Below are 24,562 nucleotides of genomic sequence, written 5' to 3'. Positions count from 1 at the left end.
GTATGTGCCGAATGTCCTCGTTCTGAACAGCCTCACTTTAAGTTGCAGAGTCCGGACCCATCCTAAAAAGTCTCCCCTGTCCTGCTGACCTCCCCGGAACATCAAGGCCACGGCCCTGCCATTTTCTAAGCAGCTATACAGAAGGGGTTTGCCACTGTTTCCCCCCCCTGATTGTATTCCCTACTGCCCTAGCTTACAGCTCCAAGATTTCCTGGTGGTCTCCTATCCAAGGCTTCTAATGAGGCCCAAGATTGGGGGGGGGGGGGGGGCTGCATTCTCGTCTCCCGCCCTGAGGTACCCGTTGCCCATCCAGACAGCTTCTGGGCCTAGAAGCAGAGAGTAGCCAATGAGGAGAGGGAAACCCTTGGGCCCATGGCGTCGGGCAAAGAGTCACCTTTCTCCCCTTCCCACTGCAACGTGTGACCTCCACCTGTGAAGTGAGGCCATAGCAGCTTGTGGTTATATTGCAGGGGCAAAAGAGGGATGGGTGGCCCTAAATACGGAACGGTTAAAGTCTGGCTGCCCGAAAGTGCGGGGACAGCGGCCGCCTTCTGGCGGCCGTCTGGATTTGTGCAGCGCAGACACGGGGAAGCCAGAACCAGCCTCCCACCGGCTCCCCTGCCCCTGCCCCTGCCCCCTGCCTCTCCTCTCCCAGCGGCTTGCACCAGCCGGGCTCCCTCGCTCCTCCTCCTCCCCCCCGGCCGGCCGCTGCATCGCTCCCCGCGGCCGCCTCCTCCAGGTGCGCTCCGGAGCCGTGGCGCACGGGGGCGCCCCGCGCTGGCTCCTCGTGGCGGCGCCGGCGACAGCCGCCCTCCAGACACCAGAGGTCCCTGCTGCAGAGCCGTGGGGGGAGCCGCGCACGCCCGCCGATCTCTCCCGCCGCCGCCTCTTCCTCCGGGAGCGGCCGAGATGAGCAGCCCCCGAGGGCGCGGGGAGCAGACGGAGGGCGCAGCGGCGGCTGGCGCTAGCATGGGAGAGCCCGCAGGTGGGGAGGAGGGGGCGGCGGGGGAGGGAGGCAGGGAGGGGTGGGGGGCAGCGGATAGGGGTCCCCGGCACCCACCACCCCCCTTCTTTCCGCAGCAGGCCGGCCCTTCTTCCCACCCTCCACCGCCCCGCCGGCTGCGGCCGGCTCCTTCCCTCTCTTCGCGCGAACGGGTTCGCTCCGTTCCATTGTCTCCGCCGTGTTTTTCCCCCTCCCAAAGCACGCGACCCGTCCCCACCCTCCGGGGAAAAGGGGAAGGGGGGCGGCAGGAATATGGTGGACGGCTCTGAGATCCTTGGCGTCCCCCCCCCCCTTTTATTTAGGATGCACCGAGGGGCAGATCTGCAGGAAGGTGGGTCTCTGGCTGAAAATTTGTGCAGAATAACGAGCAGAGGCTGGTTGGCTGGCTCTCCGACCGGGTTAAAAACCAACAAACAAAATTGCAGCCGGATAAATAGGAGGTCCTTCTTTCCTAAATTTGCACAGCGTTGGTTAACTCGGCTACATGTTTCTTCCTGCATCCCTTGCTCTTCCCGGTAGCCTATTTTACCTTTTGTAAACTGGTTTTGAAAGATCAACCATGAGGGCTAGAAACTTGGCTTGGTTTGACCTGATCTTTTACTTTCAGGAGAACATTAGTAAAGGCAGAGCTTGCCCACCATTTTATTTTCCAGGCAGTTCCTCTCTCCCCCACTCCCACAATTGGCTCAATGGCAGGCAGTTCATGCATCTGATTGAAGAAGATGGCAGGATCAGGCCTTGAAAATCACCAGAATCTCTGGAAGTGAAGCTCCAAAAGGCCAGGGCCAGAACAGAGCAGCCTTCCCCAACCTCAGATGTGTTAGACCACAGTTCCCCAAATCCCCTGCCTCCATAGTGGCTGGGGATTCTGGGACTGGTTGCTGGCCATTTCTGGAGGCCACCAGATTGAGGAAGTTGGAAAATGATGTTGGCTTCACACATTGGAATTGTGGGTCATCTAGTCCAACACATTACTCAGAGCAGGCATCTGCTAAACCGTCTCCGACACAGCCAATCTGATCCTTGTCTGAGACCCTCTCCTGTCCACAACCCTGCTGTTAGGCCCCCAGTGTTGTGGGAGGCTGTTCCACCCCTTCACACTCAACCTTCTTTCTTTGAGTTTAAACCCTCCAGTCCTGCTTACATTTTGGTGGCAAAGGGGTCTTCTGCCCCTTGGTGCGGGTGGCAGCCTTGGAGATCCATGCAGACGGCCGGCCGTCGTATCATTTGCAAGCCGAACCTGCCTAGATCTTTCAGCTGAGGGCCTTCACAAGGCTGGGCTTCCAGATCCTCGTGGAGGAGTTCTCTGAACCTGCTCCAGTTTCTCCATGTCCCCTGGGAACATATCTCCTGTGCCCAGAACTGGGCACAGTCCAGGTGCAGTCTAAGCAATGCAGAGTATCTTTTTAGCTGCGGCATCACATTACATCCATTCAATGGGTTGTCTGTCAGAAGGGCCTGTGTAAGCTTCTGGCAGGCTTGGAAGGAAATCTTCCATCTGCACCTGTCAGTGGTTATGGGTGATGGTACACCAGGAGACGGTGGTGGCCATCCCAGCCCTCCTTAGAGCTGATGCCAACTTCCCCCAACCTGGCGCTCTCCAGATGCATGGGGACGATAAGCCCCACCGCTAAAAAACTTGGGAATTAGCCCTCATCCATCTGGAAGACACCAGGCTGGAGGGATAACTGGACTTGGGTGGGTTCTGCTTTGAACATGCAGCAAATTTGATTCAGATTATATATCCGGGGAGCATCCTATGGAGGTGGGTGAGTCCGCTAACCTGGTAGCCTTTTACAGATCTGGAATAAACGCCATCTCTTTCTTTTCTTTTTTCCTTCTCTCCTTCCTTTCTTTTTTCTTTCTCTCTCGCTTCTCTTCCCCCCCAGGAGACATTGGGGATGACTCGGCCCCTTTATCCTGCCCTTCCTGCCATACCGCCTTCAAGGACCCCACCGAGTTATCCGCTCACACGGGCACCTGCTTCTCAGAGGGAGCCCCCGGTTCGGCCGGTCCCGCAACAGCTCCGGCCCCGGGTCAGGAGCACTCCAGCCTCTGCTCCTCGTCCTCCTCTTCCGTAGAGGTCCACCCCGAAAGTTCTCCAACCATGGACGTGGAGCCTGGGCCCTTGTTGGCAGACCCCAGCCAAGAGTCCGCCCCCTCCCGGCCGCCACCGCCCCCCCCTGCCCTGCCCCCCCCCACCGCTCTCCCCACAGGGCACCTCAACATCCCCCTCATCCTGGAAGAGCTCCGCGTCCTGCAGCAACGCCAGCTCCACCAGATGCAGATGACGGAGCAGATCTGCCGCCAGGTGCTGCTTTTGAGCTCTTGGGGGCAGGTGGGTTCTCCAGCGCCCCCTGCAGAGCCCGCCCCGGTGGCGTCTCTCCCGCCCAAGCCCCCCCTGCCCGTCTTCTCCATCAAGACTGAGCCCGGGAGGAGCCAGGTGTCCAGCTCCCCAGAGGTGCCCAAGCCGGCTTTCTTCCACCTCTACCACCCGTTCCCCAGTGGCACCAGAGTGCCCAAGGCCGAGCAGCTTCTGGCCCCGGCTTTCCCTGCGGCCACGGGCGTCTTGGCAGCCCAGTGCTTGGGGGCCGCCCGGGGCCTGGAGCAGGCCACGTCTCCAGGGCTCTTGCGGCAGAAGAACGGAGGCGGCAGCGGAGAAAGCAGCTTGGAAGGTGAGAAGCCGAGTGGCCGCCACAAATGCCGCTTCTGCGGGAAGGTCTTTGGCAGCGACAGTGCCCTCCAGATCCACCTGCGCTCCCACACGGGGGAGCGGCCCTACAAGTGTAATATCTGCGGGAACCGTTTCACCACCCGGGGCAACCTCAAGGTCCACTTTCATCGCCACCGGGAGAAGTACCCCCACGTCCAGATGAACCCTCACCCCGTCCCGGAGCACCTGGACTATGTCCTGACCGCTTCCGGGCTCCCTTATGGCATGTCCGTCCCACCCGAGAAAGCCGAGCCCGGGGAGGACACCGCCGCCCCCCCTGCGGCCGAGCGCAAGGCCCTGAGCGCCACGGAGAGCCTTGCCCTGCTCTCCGGCGCAGCCCCTGCGGGCTCAGCCCAAGCCTTGCCCAACTTCAACAAGCTGGTCCTGATGAAGGCAGTGGAGGCCAAGGGGAAGGGGGATGAGAACACCCCGCCCGAGGCGGAGGGGGCCCGGCTGCAGCTGGGGAAGCTCGTGGGGGCCTTGCCCAGCTGGGCCCTCTTGGCCAATCACTTCAAGGCCGGCCCAGCCGTGGGGCCGTTCCCCTACGTCCTGGAGGCTTCCCCCTCGGAGACCTCCAAGCTCCAGCAGCTGGTGGAGAAGATCGACCGCCAAGGGTCCCCGTCAGCCTCGGGCGCGGCCCCCGTCGCCCCGTCCGCAGCCGGCTGCTCAGCGTCGTCCTCTCCGCCAGCTTCTTCAGGGCACAACCAGTGCGTCATCTGCTTGCGGGTCCTCAGCTGCCCCCGGGCCCTGCAGCTTCATTACGGGCAGCACGGAGGCGAGCGCCCCTTCAAGTGCAAAGTGTGCGGGCGAGCTTTCTCCACCCGGGGGAACCTGAGGGCTCACTTCGTGGGCCACAAAGCCAGCCCGTCGGCCCGGGCACAGAACTCTTGCCCCATCTGCCAGAAAAAGTTCACTAACGCCGTGAGCCTCCAGCAGCACGTCCGCATGCACCTGGGCGGGCAGATCCCCAACGGGGCGCTCCTGCCTGAGCACTCGGCCCCGGAGGGAGCCCCCCTGGGAGAAGGGGAGAAGCCGCGGGAGCAGCAAGCTGCCCCCCAGGAGGAGGAGTTGTCGGAGGAGGAGGAGGAAGAGGAGCCCACTGACGAAGACTCCGTGGAAAGTGGCGGAGAAAAGGCCGAGCAGCTCTCCAGCCCTGAGGGCCTGGTTCCTCCCAAGGAAGGGGAGGAGATGGGGCAGGCGAAAGGGGAAGAGGGGGGACCCAGAGCCCCATCCCCCTCAGGGCCCCGGAGCCCTCCCTGCCCCCTGAAGGAAGGGGAAGAGAAGGCCGAGATGGAAGAAGGGGGTGGGGGGGCTGCCCCAGCGGAAGAAGAACCAGAGAAGGACCAAGGAGCTGGTGGAGAAGGGCCATCAGAGAAGCAGCAGCACCAGCATCAGGGCAGCCAAGCCAAAGAGGAACCAGCGCTGATCTGTGGGATCTGCAAACAGCCCTTCGCTGACAGGGCGGCACTGCGCAAACATGCGCTGACTGCCCACCACCAGGTAAGAAATCTGAGCTGTCTTGGGGTGCCACCTGGTTCTTCTGCCCCCCTGTGGTCTTGGCATAGGGAGGTAACTCTCTGTCCCCCTCTAGAGGCCACCCTGGGGTAGGCAACAGTCCCCCCTCCTTCCCAAGGGTCTTCTCTGGATGCATGGTTCCACCATTCCCCCATTATCTGCAGCCCAGAAGGATGAGGCCTTCATAACCGTTGTGTTGGGTAATGCTGTAGACCAGCATTCCCCAGCCTGGTGCTGTGCAGTCCCCATCCCCTCAGCCAGGCTGGCTGGTGGCCTTTCTAAGGACACATGCCAGCAGCTAGCCCACCCTGAACATTCAGCAGAACTGGTTATGTGGATGGGAGCAGAACTGGTTGGTCCATGGACGGGAGACCACTGGGGAATCCAGATTTGTAGACTGGGAGGTCAAAAAACAGACCACTTCCATACTATTCCCAAGGAGAACCCATGGATGTCCCACACCATGTTTTACCACTGTGTCATTTCTGACTTACGGACAAGCATTTAATCATCCTATGCTGCTACCTATGCTGGAGCTCCCTGGATTCCTTGATAGTACATGCTTAAGCTTCTGCACCACCTGCCTGGAAATAATCCCCAGAAGTCCAAAATACTTTGCTAAACTGTACAGGCCTTGGTACAACTTTGGCTCGTTGTTATGATCACTCTGGGTCTTCTCCTCCTCTCATTATTGAGGGTAAAGACCAAACCTGGCTTCTCATACTGGTGCTAAGAGCAGAAAAGCATGGTTGCCCCCAGCTGCCACCCCATGCTCCTGTTTCTTTCTGAGCTGTGGGACAAGCACACCAATTGTGTGTGTGCCTTCCTCACACAGTTTACAAGTCGGACTTCAGAAGAAATTTGGAGAATATAATACTTCGAGGAGATATTAGGTGATTTCTCCTTCCCTTCAGGCTTCAGCAAGCCTGCCCAACATCCCACCCAGCACAACTGGAGTGAAGGATGCTGGGAGTTGTAGTCCAGCAAATTCATTAGAGGAGAGAGGAGCAGAGATCCTACCCCCCACCCCGCAAGAGACTTCCGAGTATCCTGCCCAAATTACAATTCTCAGGCTGTTCATGGAAAGTTCCTCCTGCTTTGTATAACCGTGTTTTGAAGTGGTTTCAGCCAATGCTGAAGAATTCAAATGTTCTCCTTCCTTTCTTGGTGAACCTGGCTATAAGTCCCCCTGTTTGGGGGGAGATGGGCGGTGATAGAAATTTGAATAACAAATAAATAAATAAGTCTTTATTGAAACAGTCTTGGCAGATGGGAAATGCACTTTTCTCCCTCATCATCCCTGAAAATTGTCCCATTTTGGGAACAGACAGCCCCAGAAGACCTTAACAAGCTTTATGTCCCATAGTTCCTAAACTGGAAGAAAAACTTGAGATTTCCCCTTTGGCTTTTGCCCCCGTATCCACACCTCCTGCTGCTTTCTTTTTCTCCAAAGGTTCATCTGGGCAGCCATGTCTGGAGCAGTAGCCAGGCACGGCGGGGACGGCGCCTGCCTCTGGAAGGGCCCCTGCCAGTGCTCTCCGGGGGCCAAGTCAAGCTGCAGGACTTCCTGGGACGGGACATCCCAGCCCAACTGGTGGGGGTTGGCCCCCTCTCCTTCTGGAACCAGTACTCCGCCTTCCTCTCCGGAGGCCTGCCGACCAAGCCTGCCCACAGCACAGCTGCTTCCGTTGTTTCATCTTCCTCCCCCTCTTCCCCCAATGTGACCCCGCAAAGCCTTTTTGGATCGAGCAATGTGCCTGGGAAGGTGGCTCCCACAGAGGCCAAGGAGAAGCCCCCGGTGGCCAACTTGCTGCTGCTTTCACCGCCGGCAGCTCCTGTTTTGGAAACGGTCCCCGAGAGCCAAGGGAAGGGGGAGAAGTAACCCAGCTTCTATTGGGTAAGGGGTGGGTGGGGGCTGTGGAGCTTGCTACAAAGCCAGCCCTATCCAAGAGGGTAAGATTGAAGTCAGCAGTGGCACTCTGCAGGCCTGTCCGCCTCCATGCAGTTTACAAAAGTGTTTGGGTAGTGGATGATATTGGAAGTTAGAATAATCAAACTCCCATTACTAGTGAACAGTCTCACTCTGGGCCTGATTCATTATATGTGGCTCCTAAGTGCTAATTCACCAATATCACCAGCATACTATTCATACTGGACTCTAGTGGAAAGTTTAACCTGGTGCACAAATATAAACCAGGCTGATATCTGTGGGTCTTCAGACTCAGAGCAGGAATCTGTGGACATCCATGATCTGGTTTCAAGTTGGGCATCTGTGCTTTGATTGAGGGCTTACCTGAGCAAGCTCAGCTAAGTGGTGGTATTTGACTGATCTGGAAAAACCAGAGAAGGTTGGATCCGATTAATACTTGGATGGGAGACCACAAGGAAATCCTAGAGTTAGAGGCTAGATTGTGACGTCAAAACAATTAAAATCCTAGTAGAAGACAATGGCAGAAGATTTCCATATGTGTCCATGAAGTCATCAGGAGTCATCTTGATTTGAGGGAGACTTTACCTTTATGATAAAAAATGGGCACGCTTGGAATTGCAAGGGCACAGGAATTGAGAACCTGGTACCTCTTTGCTCCCTATAACTGTATCCCTCTTTCTTCTCTTTCAGGGAAATTCATTCAAGAGACACCACGTGTGCAGCAGCAATTAAACCTTTTATCTGATGGTGCGAAATAAATGGCTCCAATATAATTTTAGCAGCTTTTTAGTGTTTTACTTTTAACGTAGTTTGGAGGTCTGTTGGCCGAAAGGCAGGATCCTGACCCGAGGCAGGGAAGGATGGTCCCTGCCTTGTACCTTTGATTTTAAAAAAGAGAAGAAGCTTCCCTCTCACGTAGAACAGGATGCCAGATGGCCCCAGCCCAGGAGTTTCTCCCACCAATAAAGGAAGTTTGAAAGAACGACCAAGTCTGTGGGTTTTCTTTCTGGCAGCAGGCAAAGGAGGTGACTCTGTTAGTCTTCTGATTTCCTTGGGGAAGGGGACCATCCTTGTTATGTGCTTTGAATACGTGACATACTCCAGTTCGGCAAAAGGAGATGAGAGGTAATTGGAAGGCACCACTGTGAAAACTATTAAAACAAAAAACGGCAGCCAGATTTTTTTTAATTTAGTTTTTTAAAGAAGGTGTAGAAACAAACACAAGTAGAACATAGAAAACATGAAGAAAATAAAAGAATAAAGCACAAATGCGGTAACGAGGGGTCTAGAAAACGTCAAGGAAGTTTTAGTAAACTTCCAGCAAAGATAAATAGCAAGAATTGTAGTCAACCCAGTATAAATTAACCCATAAAATTTTAAGCTACGATAGACCGAATCCAAACTGAGACTCTGCTCTGCTTTAAACAGCCCATGAAATTGAGGTGTGAGTTTTGTACATTAAAAGGAAAAAGAAAACCCTCCCATTTTGGATGGGGTACAACTCCATGTATTTACTGGCATTCCAGGAATGGTTCCCGCGTTGAATTACATTCGTTCTCAAAAATGAGTTTCAGTGGAACAATGGAAATCCTTCATCATGTTCATCTGTAAAGAAGAGCTGGCTTCTGATTGAAGAAATCTTTGTTGTCACTGGGCAATTAAACTGGAATGTACGTGGTATAAAATAAAAGCTCTTTTTTCCCCCATTTTTGGTTGCTTTTCCCAACCTGGTGGCCTCTGCCTGCCCTTAAAGTAGATTACAAATGCAAAGTTGGGGCACTGCAGCTTTGATGATTCCTAAGTCTAACACAGCAACTCACCAATTGTGTGCGCGCTAGCTTTTAACACATTGCTCTGGAGCAGTGTTTCTCGACCTCAGCAACTTTAAGATGTGTGGACTACAGTTCTCAGAGCTGGCTGGGAAATTCTGGGAGTTGAAATCCACACAAGTCAAAGTCGACGAGGTTGAGAAACACTCCTGGGGAAACAGTTCATCTGGTCATCTTGATCATCACTAGAAGAAAAGGAGGGCAGACTTACATTTTATATGGCTGATGCCTTTTTACTGGATCTTCAGGAGACAAGTGTGTGAATGTTTCTGCCTGTGTGTTGGTGTGCCTTAGCACCCTGAATTGGTCAGCTTAATCCGCTGCAGGACGAAAGCCTCTTCCGTGAAGGTTATGGGCCATAATCTACATTCTGGTCCAGCACAGGCTGGTGGAGAGATGCTTTTTGATTTTCCCATTTGGGGCTGGGAGAGAATGACTGGCCCAAAGTCACCCACTGGGTTCTGTGCCTTAGAAAGACTGGAACCTGGGTTCCCGCACACCTTGTCCAGCATTTTAAGCATTGCACTATGCTAGCTTGAGAGACACTTACAAATATATCCATGCACACATAGATACACATAGACATATATATAAACAAAGTTTCCCCTGATAATTTTGGAACTCAGCTTCCCCTTCTACTTCTTGGCAAGACAAATGTGCCACACAGCCAGTTTTTCTCCCCTGAAGTTGGCAGCCGATGCTTTTAGCCATGCCATGCCTCCCTCGTTCCATTAATTAAACATAACACCAGTTTAGTTCACAGCTTACGCATCCAGGCCTGCCTTTGTCGCAGTTTCCCCTTGCCAACTTTCCAAAGAGATGGGTAATTCCTTCTCAGAGCTAATCCTTCCCCTCTCCATCCTCTCCTCTATTATCCTTTGTATCTTTGCTCCAGTTTTTCAACTTCTGCTTTTCTCAGCTTCTTTTGTCTTCCCTCTTCTAGCCTGGAAGCATTTTTCAAGGAAAGGCGGGCAGATTTTGGTTCAAAAAGGAAGATGTGGGAAGCTAGAATTAGAAGCAAGATGCCACCATTAATTTTAGGTATTTATTTCAGAAGGAGCAGAAATTTCCCACAATGCTCTTGGGGAATCTATTTCAGGAAGAGTGGTGTGGGAAATCAAAATGTGGATTTAGCTGTTTGGCTTTTAGTGGTCAGAATCCAGATACAGTAGGCAAGTAGGAACAGCTCAGCCAACCTGCAGAAGGACTTGAGAAGTATACCTTTTAGGTGGTATTGACCTCAACTCCCATAATTCCCAGCAAGCTTGGGAATCCAACATATCTTACGTAACTATCCAACATACCACAGGCTGACAAAAGTACTATGTAGCATCCTGTTTCTAACTGTGGCTGGATTCTTCTGACAGTCCTCCCTGCAATTGATCCTTTCCTATTATTGTAGAAGGGGAGAGTATTTTGAACAGCAGCAGGTACTTGGATCCAGGGTCAGTTTAATTTGCCATAATGCTTTCCTAGAAGCTTTGCTTTGAAATGTCTCTTTGTTTTAGCAGGGTAAAACAAAATCAAAATGGAGAACAGTGACATGAAAAACCAGAATACAATACAAACTCCAACAGCTGTTGAAAGCTTGCTTGCTTGCTTGCTTGCTTGCTTGCTTGCTTGCTTGCTTGCTTGCTTGCTTGCTTGCTTGCTTCTGTAATCCAGTGCAGTTCAGACTAAATTATATTTCAGGACACATTATTTGGGAAGGCACCTCAAGTCTGCAACTTAGGCCCTTTGCAAGTTGACAACGAAGGACTCTCAGAACTTATGCAAGATAGTCAAGGCTAGTTCCCTTGTAAATCTATTGTAAAAATGTCTAATCAGGGATTTGCACTCTGAAACCAGTTTAGTTTAGTTTCTCCAGCAACGTGACGCATGTAAGTGCCTTGCTAGATAAAACCTGAGTTTTACCCAGGCCAGATGCTGGTGAAAAGTGGCCATGTGTATCCTATTTTTTTAACTGAACATGAGAGAGAGAGAGAGAGAGAGAGAGAGAGGGAAACAAAACAGAACAGGAATAGAATGTGTATCCTATTTTACATTCAGTGTTGGTCTTATATGAGAATATAGGCTGTGTTTGCTAGTCAAATCAAATAAAAAATACAGCACTATGAGAAATCAAGAAACAGCAGACATTCAGTTCACTGCTGCGTAATCTTCCAGCAAGGAAATATTTTAGGTTTCTTGCTACTGTACCTCATAAACTGGTATTGAGTGTCATGCCACTTCAACTCCTGTGTAGTAAACATTGAATTAATGTGACTAGAAACCAACAACAGTTTTATTTTTCTGGAATTTGACTATTTCCCTTTCAGAGCCATCTAAATCAGTGTTTTTCAAACTTGGCACCTTTAAGGTGTGTGGACTTCAACTCCCAGAATTCCCCAGCTATCATGCTGGGTTATAAACATAAACAATTTTTTTTTATCCTTATGAACCTCTTTCAGATTTGGCCCTTTTTCAGGTTTGTCCTTCATTTTTTCCAAGAAAAGATGGTCACAATAAATATACCCTTGGGATTTCCAGCAGTAGCTTTCCTCCTTGCTGTGCAGGAAAACTTTGAGAGGCTATTAACTCATTCATTCATTCATTCATTCATTCATTCCATGTCATTAGCTCCCACCTTTCCTTCAAGGTAGCACAGGGTATACGGTTCTCCCCCTCTCTCATTTTCCCTCTGTGCACAACAATCCTGCAAGGTAGGCCAGGCCAAAGAAGAGCCCCAGTAAGGTTCATGCTTGAGCTGGGACTGAAATGAGCCTGCATTGCCCAGTTTGAGAAAGCAGAAAACTGTCTTTGCTTCCTGTTGCTTTGGGGAAGGGGGAAAATTCGGTGTCTGAATCATTGCAAAACAAAAATCCTGAGGCTGTCCGGACCATCTGCCCAGATCTTAGCATTAATTTGGACGAGAATCCATCCAGCACAGATCTTGGCAAAAAAGAATTCTGCCCCGGACTTAGAGACCAGTGGGAAAGTGCTCCCGTGACAAAAATGGCTGCCGAAGCTTCACCCTCCCCATCAAACATGACTGCTCCCAACACTTCCTGCTAGAGTCCTCAAAAGCGTCAAAGTAGGGGCACAAAGCGGAAGTGTGCCTTCCTTATTTCCATTCCCCCAGTCAGCACTTCCGGATCTTTGCCCCATTTTCTCCTTGGTTGCTATAGATGCCGCCGGGCACGCCGGGGCCATGTCTGACACTTGGAGCTCGATCCAGGCTCACAAGAAGCAGCTGGACTCGCTGCGGGAGCGGCTGCAGCGGAGGCGCAAACAGGAGCCTCTGGGTGAGGAAGAGGAGGGCCTCATGGGGGCTTCGGGAGGGAGTGGGAAGCCCAAGAACATCCAGCAAGGCCGAGGGATGAGCTGGGCTGCCTCCGCACGTCCAAACTGGCCCCTCTGGCCTAGTGCCCGGTTTCCAACAGAGGACAGCCCCGACGCTTAAAAGCAAAGCCTGCAGGTTTGAGCCTCCCTGCCAAGCCATGACAGGGTGGATGCTGCCCTCTGAAAAGCTATCCTTAGCCATGTCTCCAGCAGGCAGAGGGAGGGATGGAAGCAAGGCAAAAGATACACACGTCCTGTTTCAGTAGAGTTTACATTCAAAGGAGCTTGTTCAGCAGGAGTGAAACCCTCATCTGGAACTGGAGCCCTTATGCTAGGGAGACCAGTTGCATTTTGACATGATTGGAAGCCTCCACTTACAGCAGCAGTGTATCTCCGTAAGTGCCAGAGGGCCAAGGCCTCTGAGTTGCAATTGTGGCTGTTGGGGACAGGATGCATGTTTAGGCAGACCCTGGGTCCAATCATGTGAACTGCTGTTTGCTGGACGGTTGACAGCGACCAAGGGAAGATGGTGCAGAGGTCTTCAAAAGGTGAAGAAGAAAGAGGGATAGATTGCAATGCAGATGTTTTTTTCTTCCCCAAAGCAGGCATTATCACTGTGGGACATTTCCCCAATTTATTCCAGACCTCAGGAATCCAGACCTGGTGCTCAGCCCTCCCTTCCGCAGTGACAGTCCAGTGCCTTCCTCCATCACCCCCAGCACTGCCACAGAGCCAGGAGATTTAGTGACTGACCCTGAATTAGAGAAGAAGATCCTCCATCACCTTTCGGACCTGGGGCTGGCGCTGCCCACGGATGCTTTAACTATATGCCAAGCCATTTTCACGGTGAGCAACGGGGTCACAATTATGGCTGAGGTTGTTGTCATTTGATACCTGGCCTACTCCTTTAATCAGGGATGTTCTGCTGCTTTATTCCTAGCCTGTCCATATTTAGGGTTCTTGGGAGATGTTGTGAGCCAGACAGCATATAAATTTAATAATAAATAAAATAGAAATTGGGTTCCTTCACATCCTCTGCAGAGAGCTGTAGATATTCATGTTTGTTTATTTAATTTTAAAAACAGAACTTCATTGTTTTGGAAGAATAATATATTGGACAAGATTGATGATTATCTAGTGCTGGGTACACCGTGCATTTTCGCAGTAGTGCAGAGCAATGGCAGTGAATTCATTACATGTGGCACTGCCTTCGTTAAAAAGCTATTTCTGTGTAGTTCACAGGTAGGTAATGCTTCACCGCTGGACATGCATGAATGCTGGGAGTTGAAGTTCAACAAAAATTGACTGGTGTTGCTTAAAAACATGATCGTCAACCATTCTCTTCCTCCAATTGCATTCAGGGCTGGGACTTAGAAACTAAGCTTGTTGATGGCGTGATCCTTGTGCTCTTGCAGGCTGAAGAAGCCCCTGCCAACCAACGGAGTGTGGAGAGCCTCTTGCAGAAATTTGCTGCCCAGGAACTCATTGAAGTGAAGCGTGGGCTCCTCCAAGATGACGGCCAGCCCATGCTGGTCACGTACGCCGACCACTCCAAGCTCTCAGCCATGATGGGGGCCGTGGCTGAGAAGAAGGGCTTGGCAGAAGGAGCAAAGAGGCGAGCAGAGCAGGATGCTGGGATTTCCGTCTCTGCTCCAGGAGCTTCTCCCTTGACTTTGGCCAGTTCTGAGCCTCTCAAAGAGCCACCCAAGAAGTCACGCAAGCAGGCCTCTGACCTTGATCTGGAGATTGAAAGCCTGCTGAGCCAGCAATCCACAAAGGAGCAGCAGAGCAAGAAGGTGGGGCGCATTTGCAGTGTCAAATATGAGCATGGAAGCCTGGCCTTGTAGGTTAGACAAGTGTTTCTCAACCTTGGTCATTTTAAGATGTGTGGACTTCAAATCCCAGAATTCCCCAGCCAGCTGAAGTCCACACATCTTAAAATGGCCAGGGTTGAGAGACACTGGCTTAGAGCAAATGCCCATCTTCTTCTACAATAGCTGTTTCTCACAGCAGCTAGGAAGATGCACTTTTCTTAGGATAGTGACTGATCCTCTTGCCTCAGTCATTTAATTCAACGTGTCCGGATTTGATTCCAGGACCTTTTTCCTTCACCCCTGAGTTCTGCCCCTTCCCCCTGAAGCAGAAATGGAGAACTTGCCCTCCAGATGTTGTTGAACTCTAGTTGCCGTGATCCCTGACCATGAACCAATCTGGATGGGGATTTAGGAAATAGGAGCCTGGCCACCTTGGAGGGGACATAGCTTCCCCACTTCTACTGTAAAATGATTCTGGAGAGAGGATAACTTCAGATTAAGGAATACAGGAAGCTGTTTGGAACACTCGGCATGCATGATGTAAATGCCAACACAGCAGTTGTTATGGAGATCAAGAACCTCCAAAATTGTCAGGGTTTCCTATGGGAGCACAGCTGTCTTTCATTCCTTCTCTCTCTCAGCATACATATAGATTTGAAGAGCTGGGATTCATATGTTAGACAAAGCCATCGTTGTTGAACAAGCAATTTTTTTTTTAATCCGTTCAATCATGTCCAATTCTCAGAGACTGCCTGGACAAGTCCCTGCAGTTTTCTTGGCAAGATTTTTCAGAAGTGGTTTGCCATTGCCTGCTTCCTAGGGCTGAGAGAGAGGGACTGGCCCAAGGTCACCCAGCTGGCTTTCGTGCCTAAGGCGGGACTAGAACTCTCCTACCACGCCTGATTGGCTCTGGGGCTGAGAGGGAGGGACTGGCCCAAGGTCACCCAGCCGGCTTTCACGCCTAAGGCGGGACTAGAACTCTCATACCACGCCTGATTGGCTCTGGGGCTGAGAGGGAGGGACTGGCCCAAGGTCACCCAGCCGGCTTTCACGCCTAAGGCGGGACTAGAACTCTCCTACCACGCCTGATTGGCTCTGGGGCTGAGAGGGAGGGACTGGCCCAAGGTCACCCAGCCGGCTTTCACGCCTAAGGCGGACTAGAACTCTCCTACCACGCCTGATTGGCTCTGGGGCTGAGAGGGAGGGACTGGCCCAAGGTCACCCAGCCGGCTTTCACGCCTAAGGCGGGACTAGAACTCTCATACCACGCCTGATTGGCTCTGGGGCTGAGAGGGAGGGACTGGCCCAAGGTCACCCAGCTGGCTTTCGTGCCTAAGGCGGGACTAGAACTCTCCTACCACGCCTGATTGGCTCTGGGGCTGAGAGAGAGGGACTGGCCCAAGGTCACCCAGCTGGCTTCGTGCCTAAGGCAGGACTAGAACTCTCGGTCTCCCAGTTTCTAGCCTGATGCCTTGTCCGCTACACCAAACTGGCTCTTGAACAAGCAATAGGCTAAGCCAAAACTAGGCAGCTCTCATGATGGTTTTGTGCATTGTGTGATCCAGGTCATTTCCAGGGTATCCCTGCTTTTTCTGTATTTTGTATACAGCCCCTACATACTGTATATCCTCTCCAAAACAACTAATCACAGCATCTAGAAATCCAGAAAAAGGTCAGCGACATGGATGGGGGCTCCCCACACTCTCAGAAACTGGCATCGTAGGGGCTACGATCTTGACTTTCCATTCTTTTTCAAAAGCCTAAGCCTCCCTTGGTTTCTTCTGTTCCCCCAACACGGGCTTTGCCTCCTGGCCTTTCCAGGTGAGTCAAGAAATTCTGGAGCTGCTGAACACAACAACAGCCAAGGAGCAGTCCATTGTGGAAAAGTTTCGTTCACGGGGCCGGGCACAAGTCCAGGAGTTCTGTGATTACGGAACCAAGGAGGAATGCATGAAGGCCAGCGATGCTGAGCGCCCCTGCCGGAAGCTGCACTTCCGGTGAGTTTGGGCGGTAAGAATGCTGGGAGGGAGCTCAAGGTCTGTTTGTAATTTCTTCTTGAATTGTAGAGCAGGGAGTGGAAACCTAGGAGTGGTTATCCAGCAAGACAAGAAGTCATCTGGACCAAGCTTGGTAGAACAGTCAGACTAAAGGCCTGTCCAAGGCACCATGCATGCTTATTGGCAGAGATCCCTTGGCAGTGGGGGGCTCTAACTGTGCCCCTGTGGGAAAAAATTCTCCCTGGGGCTCTTTAGGTTTCCCTTGACATGAAGTCCAGTCGTGTCCGACTCTAGGGGGCGGTGCTCATCTCTGTTTCGAAGCCGAAGAGCCGGCGTTTGTCCGAAGACACTTCCTCCGTGGTCATGTGGCCGGCATGACTACACGGAACGCCATTACCTGCCTGCCGAAGCGGTGCCTATTAATCGGCTCACATTTGCATGTTTTCGAACTGCTAGGTTGGCAGGAGCTGGGACTAGCAACGGGAGCTCACCCCGTCAGGTGGATTCGAACCGCTGTCCTTTGGATCGGCAAGGTCAGCAGCTCAGCGGTTTAACCCACAGCGCCACAGCGTCCCTTGGGGCTCTTTAGCTACTAGTATTTCCCCATGACCTCATTATTCCACCCTAACTACCTCACTGGACACATGATGTGCTATATCCAATCGAATACTTTGCTCCTGTATCCAATCATAGGGTTTTTTTTATTATTTATTTAAATTTATATCACCCCCATCTCCCCCAACAGGGGACTCTAATTTGCATAACTCTACACAAAGAGGTCGCACCCCTGCTCCTTTTAGGCTTTTGCTCCAGCTGCCTCTGGTACCGTCAATAAACAATTTGTGGTTCCATGAAAGAGGGTGTCGGATCTCTGTTACTGAAGAACTCTAGGGAGAAATTTCTCCTACCTCCTCCTCGCCATTTTCTTGATGGTTTCTTCCAGGCCCAGTGACAAAGAGTTGGGCTTGCTTTGGACAGGGACAAGGATGAATTATTCCTTTTCCTTCCCTACAATCCTTATGAGGATTAACAGTATTATTGGAATCCCTGACCCAGCTGGTGGCTGATCTGCCCATGGTGGAGAGCATGCTGGCTGGGGAATTCTGGGAGGTGAAATCCACACTTCTTAAAGTTGACAAGGTTGAGAAACACTGGGCTAGGGGTGAAGCTGGAGGTGCAAAATGGGCTGGAGTCTGGGTGGAGAGAAAGCAGAAGGGCTCGTTTGAGGCAATGGTCTTTCTCCTCTCCCAGCCGCATCATCAACAAACACACGGACGAGTCCCTAGGTGACTGCTCCTTTCTCAACACCTGTTTCCACATGGACACCTGCAAGTATGTGCACTATGAGATCGACGCCTGCACAGACCTGGACGCCCCTTGCGGGCGGGAACTTCATTCGGGCCAAGAGCTGGCACTGCCACAAGGTGTGGGGAGAGATCCCAGCGTGGACCGCCTCTTCCCCCCACAGGTACGCAGGGCTGGGCCAAATGATGTTGGGGTGCGTGCCCAGACCAGGCAATGGAAAAGCCTAACCAGGGTAGAGCTGAAGATACGGATTTATGGGTGACCGTATATAACATAGTGTAGAACTTAGTTGACTGCAGGTATACGCTGAATAAATTCATAGAAATCTAAGTCCGGGCACGTACAAGCATATAGGTTCTTCACCAGCGACATTGATCTATAGTCTAAGTATTATGTAATTATATCCATCTCCTTCTATGCTCTACACATGTAAAGCTGATTTGTATATATTTGCATATATAGCCTCATCTGACAGTTGCAGGAATCTTTCTAGATGTTTGCCTGGTGGGAAAATAATGGATATGGATCGTGGCGATGTGTTCCTTCCTTCCAATCTATATGCCTCATTTGGAAAGTCCCAGGCCAGCCTTTTGCTTCCCGGATGTCTTCGACTTCCTAATCTTCAGGGTACCAAGTTGTAGAAGGCTGGTTTTGAGAGAATGGCATTCCAGATATTGCCAATTCAGAGAGACACTAGATACGGGCCATGAGCCTTCATTCCAAGACAACGTCTTATATTCTTGGCTTGAGAGAGAGAAATGTCTTGATGAATCTTAAGGAAATTTGTAGTTGTCAGGCGTTTGAGGTTGTCCAGGTCAGGAAACCAACTCCACAAGACTAGAACCATACTTTATTGAGATAGACTACAGTAACAGAATCCTGCAAGGCTGTGTTTCCCCTTCCTTGCCTCTTATACCCGCACCGAGCCGTGGAGGAGCCAGTCTGCCTCTTCCTTCTTCTAGGCTCAAGGCACGCTTCTGCACGTTTTGTTTCTGCAATGGTGTCTGAATAATTTATCCAAGGTCATCTCCATGGCTCCCTACAGTTCTACAATAGGTTAGTCAAACCTTTTAACACATTTTTAAAAAAGCAGTTTTTCAAAAAGGAACTCTGCCATAGCTGATTCGTTTATTTTGGCCTGTACTTGGGAGCCTTGATAGCTTTTGTCCAGATCTCATCTGTGTTTAATGTCTTGGGACAGGATCCCTGATTGGTAATAATGCAGCTCTTCTACCCAGGCCAGGCCAGCAAGTGGTCAGTCCCACCAGGTAGGCAACCAGCTGCACCCTTTGAGGTCCCGTTGTTTTGCATCTGATTCTGGCTATTGAAAAAAAAAGGGTCTCACGAGCCTTGCTCTGCTCTGCAAATATTCTAATACCGAGATTAGCCAAGCTGATGTATGAACGGCACGGGTAATGGTTCCAAAATATCCGAAGGACACCAAAATCTGCTCATGCTGCTTAACACGCCCTCGCTTGCCTTCTCTGTGTGTCGGCAGTGGATTTGTTGCGACATTCGCTACCTTGATGTGAGCATCTTGGGCAAGTTCGCTGTGGTGATGGCTGACCCACCCTGGGACATCCACATGGAACTTCCCTACGGGACACTCACAGATGACGAGATGAGGCGTCTCAACATCCCTGTGCTGCAGGACGAGGGGTTCCTCTTTCTCTGGGTTACGGGCCGGTACGTGATGCAACAGGAAACCCAGGCCCACTGATGAAAGGGGCTTTGGGAAGGACCTAGACCGGTCTTGACTCAGCATTGATTGAGCAAGTGGCAGCTGCTGGCTGACCTTGGTTGAGCTGGGAAATTCAGTCAGGGTGGGAAACTGCCAGGGGATCCCGTCTGAGATCTGTAGGCTGGATTCCAGGGTTAAAAAAAACATCCCAGAAGAAGATAATGGCAAAACTTTTTTCCCAATGCTGCCAAGAGAATTGCACAGACATATCCATGAAGTCACCAGGGGTCAGTCTTGGTTCAGAAGTCTTTATTGGGAATCTACCCAGTAGGAATCTATCCAGCTAAATGGCAGCACATGATCAACTTTGGCTCATTTTGGAAAAAGCTAAACAAGGTCAGACCTGGATATTAGTTGCATGGAGGCCACTCAGAATGCTTGGGGTGAAGGCTAGGCCAGGAAATTGGGAAAAAAAGTATTGCAGGAGAAGGCGGCAATAGACCAACCACTTCTGTACTGCTGCCACCAGGAAAACAGTTTGGACGCATGCATGAAGTTCCCAAGTCAAGCTTGATTTAGGGATGTCCCTTTAATTTTCTCTCTCTCCTGGTGCCCTCCAAATGTTTGGGGATTGGAACTGCTCCAGTTCAAAGCCAGCGTGGCTGATTGTCAGTCGAGTCTCATCTATGGTCTTCTTAGCCTGTATTCTAAGAGCATCAACGTAGCGCAGCCCTTAGTGTTGGACTTACTGATCTAGAATAATTCAGACCAGACTGGTCTTGCTTCAGCCCTTTAAACCAACTATTTTGCTTCTAGCCGGGCCCACACACCATAATTTTGTATGGGCTGCTCTTGTTGCGCAGGTTGTACGAACCCAGGCTCGGAGTGAGGCTGAGGTCAACCACCCGCCCACCTTACGAGGTTGGTCGCAAGGATAAAAAGATGGGGGTGGGAAGAACTTTATCCACAGATACTCCCCCACAAAGAAAGGGAAAAATGCAAACAGAGATGAAGCATTGGGGATCATTAGCCCAATACTTAGCAAATTGCAATGTGATGTTTGGCAGAAAGAACTTTTTTTTCCCCATTGAATGGTCAGTCTGCCTTTTGAAGGATGAAATGTTAATTGATTAATTTCCATCTTGTCCACAGAGCCATGGAATTAGGCCGCGAGTGTCTTAATCTATGGGGGTGAGTATGGGGGGTGGTGGTGGTGTGGTTTTTCCCTTTGGTGGAAAGGGGTACCTGCCCGACACCTGCCTTCTTCAAGTCCTCCTGATCCAGCTCCATTTTCTGTCTCCCGGCCAATCAGGTATGAGCGGGTGGATGAGATCATCTGGGTGAAAACCAACCAGCTGCAGCGTATTATCCGGACAGGACGGACAGGCCATTGGCTCAATCATGGCAAGGAGCACTGCTTGGTAAATAGGGAAGCAATGGGAGCCCTCCAGGATATCCCCAGCAAAAGGTGGCCCATCAAGTCCCACGCTCCAGGTCCCCTCCGTTAAACAGTGTCACCTGACGGGACCTGGGAGCATGCCTTCTCTGTCACAGCACCTGCCCTTTGGAATACCATCTCCCCAAGATACGTCTGGCCCCCGCTCTGGCCATGCTCAAAAGAGCTCTGAAAACCTGGGTCCTTCCCCAGGCTTTGGGTTATTGGGGTGGCGCGTCCTGCCTGCCTGATTGTCCTCTAATGGTTGCTTTTCTTCTGGTGTTTAGATAAGAAGGGTTTTTTTTAAGAGTTTGGGGTTTAATAGTATTTCTGATTCTTTTTACAGCACACCACCCAGGGTCACCGTAGAGATGTGCAGCCTTACAGATTTCTTGAACAAAATGCAGAAATCTATCAGGCTAGGAATTTAATGTTTTAAAACCAAGCTGCTAGTTGACTTTTGCTGATTTCAAAGATGTTAAGCCGAGCTGGAGCTGATAGTACTCAGATGGGAGACCAGCTGAAAATCCTACAGCTGCAGGCTAAATTACTGTTGAAAAAACACCCAGGAAGAAAGCGGTGGCACAGCATTTCTGTCTTGTTGCCAAGAATACTGCATGGGTGCATCTATGAAGTCAGCAGCTGCCCTTAAGGCAATGTTTCTCAACCTCAGCATCATTAAGATGCGTGGACTTCAACTCCCAGAATTCCCCAGGCTGGCTGGGGAATTCTGGGAGTTGAAGTCCACACATCTTAAAGTTGCTGAGGTTGAGAAACACTGTCTTAAGGGAATCTTTCCCTTTAGCTTAAAGCATGCTAGTGGTCTTCGTAACTATTCAAAACATAAACAATTTGAAATAATAAATACTCTGAAATAATCTGTCCCTTTACCGTATTTTCTGTGCCTGTTTTCTTCAGGGGAAAAAAGAGCCCTATTTCCAAATCAGCCAAGGAAGTTAGAAAGACTAAACCCAGCTTGATACTATTTGCAGAAGAATGGCACATCCTCCCAGCTAAAACATCTGTACTGCTGTGTATCATTTCTGTTTTTCCTGTGTTGTTTGGAAGACTTTTCTCTAGCTAGCATATTTCATTAAGAAACAAGTCATATAAATTCTGTATTATCCCAGCATGACTGGCAGGATCAAACAGCTAAAATGAAAGTCAGTTTGTTCCATTCGTCAGCATTGGTGCAGCTTGGGGTGATCCTGGGTTACGTCTGACTGCGTTGTCTGTTTTTGTGGACAGGTCGGGGTTAAAGGAAACCCCCAGGGCTTCAACAGAGGTCTCGACTGTGACGTCATTGTGGCAGAGGTGAGGTGACACCACAGCGCTCTTTGGTGAGAGTGGCACCTGTCCTTCATGCCTTGCGGGTTGCTCCCTCCTGACCTCTTTGAAACCCACTTCTTGTCTCTCTGCAGGTTCGCTCCACTAGCCACAAGCCAGACGAGATTTATGGCATGATCGAGCGGCTTTCTCCAGGAACCCGCAAGATTGAGCTCTTTGGGCGACCTCACAACGTGCAACCCAACTGGTGAATGGTTTCTCCTCCCACATTGACCCAAATGTAGCTTGAAATCTTACAGAATAGGAAGCAAGCCAGAGTTACCAGGCTGAAATTTAGGAAGACCAGGGTTTTTTCTTAAAAACTGAGCAATATTCTCCCAATTGGTTCAAGAATTTAAATTAAGCTTGTTGGAGTCAGCCAGCTTTTTTTTTTTTTTTTGGCTGTAGGCTCAAAAGCCCATTTACTGCCAAGGCAGGGATGTCCTACAGATTTATTTCAAGATTATGAGACTGGTAACAATGCCGAGTCAGACAAAAAGACCTTCTAAAATGGGTGTCGGGAACATCTGGCCCTCCCAAGATGTGGAACCACAACTTCCCATGTTCCTCATTATTGGGTGTTTCACTGAGACCGCTGGGAATGGTCCCCTACCTCCATTCCAAAGCATCCAATTTCCTCACTGGCCAGCCAGGAGCTACTATTAAGTCTGGGCAGTTCTTCCTTGATGCCAAGACACTGGTTGGTTCCACAAACCGTGGCTTGCTCTGCAGGATCATCCCAGTTGGAGACTGACCCTCTTCCTTTCTCGTGACAATTTGCTCTCTCTTTGTCCTCTAGGATCACACTTGGCAACCAGCTGGATGGGATCCATTTGCTGGACCCTGATGTGGTGGCTCAATTCAAGCAACGCTACCCAGATGGAATCATCTCAAAGCCCAAGAACATGTAATGAGGGAAGAGAGATTACAATGGACCAATAGAAGAGAGACTACAGCAGACTCCCGTTGTTTGTTTTGGAAGGAAAATGGGAGGCAATACGAGAAGAGTGTATATTCTAATCTTTAGGTTTTCTTTAATAAAATTGGTGTTTTTCTATAGCTGAAGACCGTAGAAGTTTAGCAGACTTGCCAGAGGAAATACTTTCCTGCAGCTGCTTGCATGAGCCCAGTTTGCTCCCAGGAACCCCAAATGCAACCTGCGTTTGCACCGTACAGGGTGCTACTATTTCTATGGCAAAGTTCTCCAGTCTGATGCCCCCAGATGCACTGGGACTGCCTTTTCCAGGGAAGCTCCATCTGAGAGCAGGGAGTTTGATCCAACAATACCGCTGGGCAGCATTGGTGGCCAACATGGACTAACTCCTGTTGGCATTTCTCAGCTCACCTGGCAACAAAATGAAGAGGTTTCCCCCTTGATCTTGGATTGAGAGGTTAGGGGTGACAACCCTGGCGTTCCACTTTTCAGTCCCAAGCTTGCTGAAGGGAGGAAAGGGGAATTTAGCGTTAGGCCTCACCTGGAGGACCAAGACACCTTGTTTAGGGAAGGCTGCTTTCAACAGGCTTCCCCAGAGCTCCCTACTGAAGGATGGGGGAAAGAGGACCATTAAGTGCTCAGTGCACAGAGGGAAGAGACTGGAGCTGGAAACAGGAGGAGTATTCCAAGCTTATCTTGAACGGCCACTAGGTGAAGAAGCAGGCCCCATGTTGAACAGCTGCCAAGCTAAACGCATCCTAGGCTCCTGTCCAATATGGGCATCAGGGATTTAACTCCCACGGCAGCTCCAGGGTTGGGAAGAAATCATCTGGCCGGGTTTGCACGTAGCCCCGAGCTATTGTTTCTTTTTTGAGCTGTGGACTTTTCAACTGCCGATTACTACAGTCTTCCAGCCATTTACAGTATTAATAAGGTGGCCTGGCTTTAGCTTGGCACCGGGTGAGAGCTCAGCTGCTCCCGCAAACAAAGTAACAGGAGTCTTGCCACCCCAGATACTAGCACCAGAGGTGCAGGCTGAACAAACTGAAGCGGAGACAGTCACTTGCAATTGCACTGCAAAGTCCATCGCGCTCCTTGCCGCTGCCACAGCCCCTCCCGCTGGACCAATCGCCTCGACACCTGCCGCGGAAACAGATTCCCAGCGCCTCTTGCTGAGGAGTTCTGCTTGTGGAGTCCACCCCGAGGATGGCTATTTTCTCTGACCCTCCCCAGGAAGTACATGGCGGGTTCCAGCCAATATCCCTCTTCCAGCTTTAATTGCTCCGTCAAGAGAAACATTATTAAAGACACTGTGTATAGAAAAAAGGGGCGAAAGGCAGTGCCACCCCACAGTCTCCTTGCGCCCCGAAGGGATGCAGTTTTCTCTTGCCGGTGGCCTTCAGCTGAGAAAATATCCAGTACCTTGTTCCCACCCCCACAGTTGCATGGCGAGATTTTTTTTTTTTCCTTTCTTGATTTGGTGGTTGTCCCTGGGGCAAAATGTGCACGGGAACACACAACTGTAGTTTCCTTCCCCAGCACCGTTGTAATGGACTGAGGGTTATTTCACAAAGACGACATTGTTACTGGAATTGCGGGAGGCCAGCCAAGCTAGGAACACATCCCTGGGAGTGAGAGAGAGAGAGAGAGAGAAAGGGGTCTGTGTCAGGAACAGAAAGTCAACGTGCAGCAGGACTAGCGAATCTATCGCAGAAATTAATTTCCAAAGCAAGGGAAAATGGAGGATGCGTTTTACTTC

The 24,562-nt window shown here is 50.9% G+C and overlaps 3 protein-coding genes across 4 annotated transcripts in view; 2 read left to right on the top strand and 1 right to left on the bottom strand.

The window, feature by feature from the left end:
• Positions 1-864: 864 nt before the first annotated feature.
• SALL2 (spalt like transcription factor 2) lies at positions 865-8,143 on the top strand. Its single transcript, XM_063301529.1, has 4 exons — positions 865-985; positions 2,893-5,216; positions 6,685-7,128; positions 7,852-8,143. Exons 1-3 carry the CDS (start codon positions 910-912, stop codon positions 7,111-7,113), a joined length of 2,829 nt encoding a protein of 942 aa, XP_063157599.1. The 5' UTR covers positions 865-909; the 3' UTR covers positions 7,114-7,128; positions 7,852-8,143.
• Positions 8,144-12,111: 3,968 nt separating this feature from the next.
• Positions 12,112-22,901, top strand: METTL3 (methyltransferase 3, N6-adenosine-methyltransferase complex catalytic subunit). 2 transcript variants are annotated; one of them, XM_063301525.1, is made up of 11 exons: positions 12,112-12,274; positions 12,955-13,157; positions 13,727-14,107; positions 15,947-16,122; positions 17,374-17,590; positions 18,926-19,113; positions 20,261-20,299; positions 20,421-20,529; positions 21,792-21,857; positions 21,965-22,077; positions 22,669-22,901. In XM_063301525.1, the coding sequence occupies exons 1-11, from the start codon at positions 12,181-12,183 to the stop codon at positions 22,778-22,780; spliced, it is 1,698 nt and encodes a 565-aa protein (XP_063157595.1). In that variant the 5' UTR covers positions 12,112-12,180; the 3' UTR covers positions 22,781-22,901. The 2 variants fall into 2 exon arrangements, with proteins under 2 accessions (XP_063157595.1, XP_063157594.1); XM_063301524.1 differs by having other exon boundaries at positions 13,673-14,107.
• TOX4 (TOX high mobility group box family member 4) overlaps positions 22,885-24,562 on the bottom strand; it is a 19,364-nt gene continuing 17,686 nt past the window's right edge. Inside the window, exon 9 of the mRNA XM_063301523.1 lies at positions 22,885-24,428. Within this exon, the coding sequence (XP_063157593.1) occupies positions 24,365-24,428 (64 nt within the window). The 3' untranslated portion in view covers positions 22,885-24,364. The remainder of the gene's footprint in view (positions 24,429-24,562) is intronic.

The sequence above is a fragment of the Candoia aspera genome, chromosome 4 (genome assembly GCF_035149785.1).
Source record: "Candoia aspera isolate rCanAsp1 chromosome 4, rCanAsp1.hap2, whole genome shotgun sequence".
Classification (NCBI taxonomy): Eukaryota; Metazoa; Chordata; class Lepidosauria; order Squamata; family Boidae; genus Candoia; species Candoia aspera.
The sequence above is the reverse complement of the archived record's forward strand: the minus strand, read 5'-3'. Positions and strand labels throughout refer to the sequence as shown.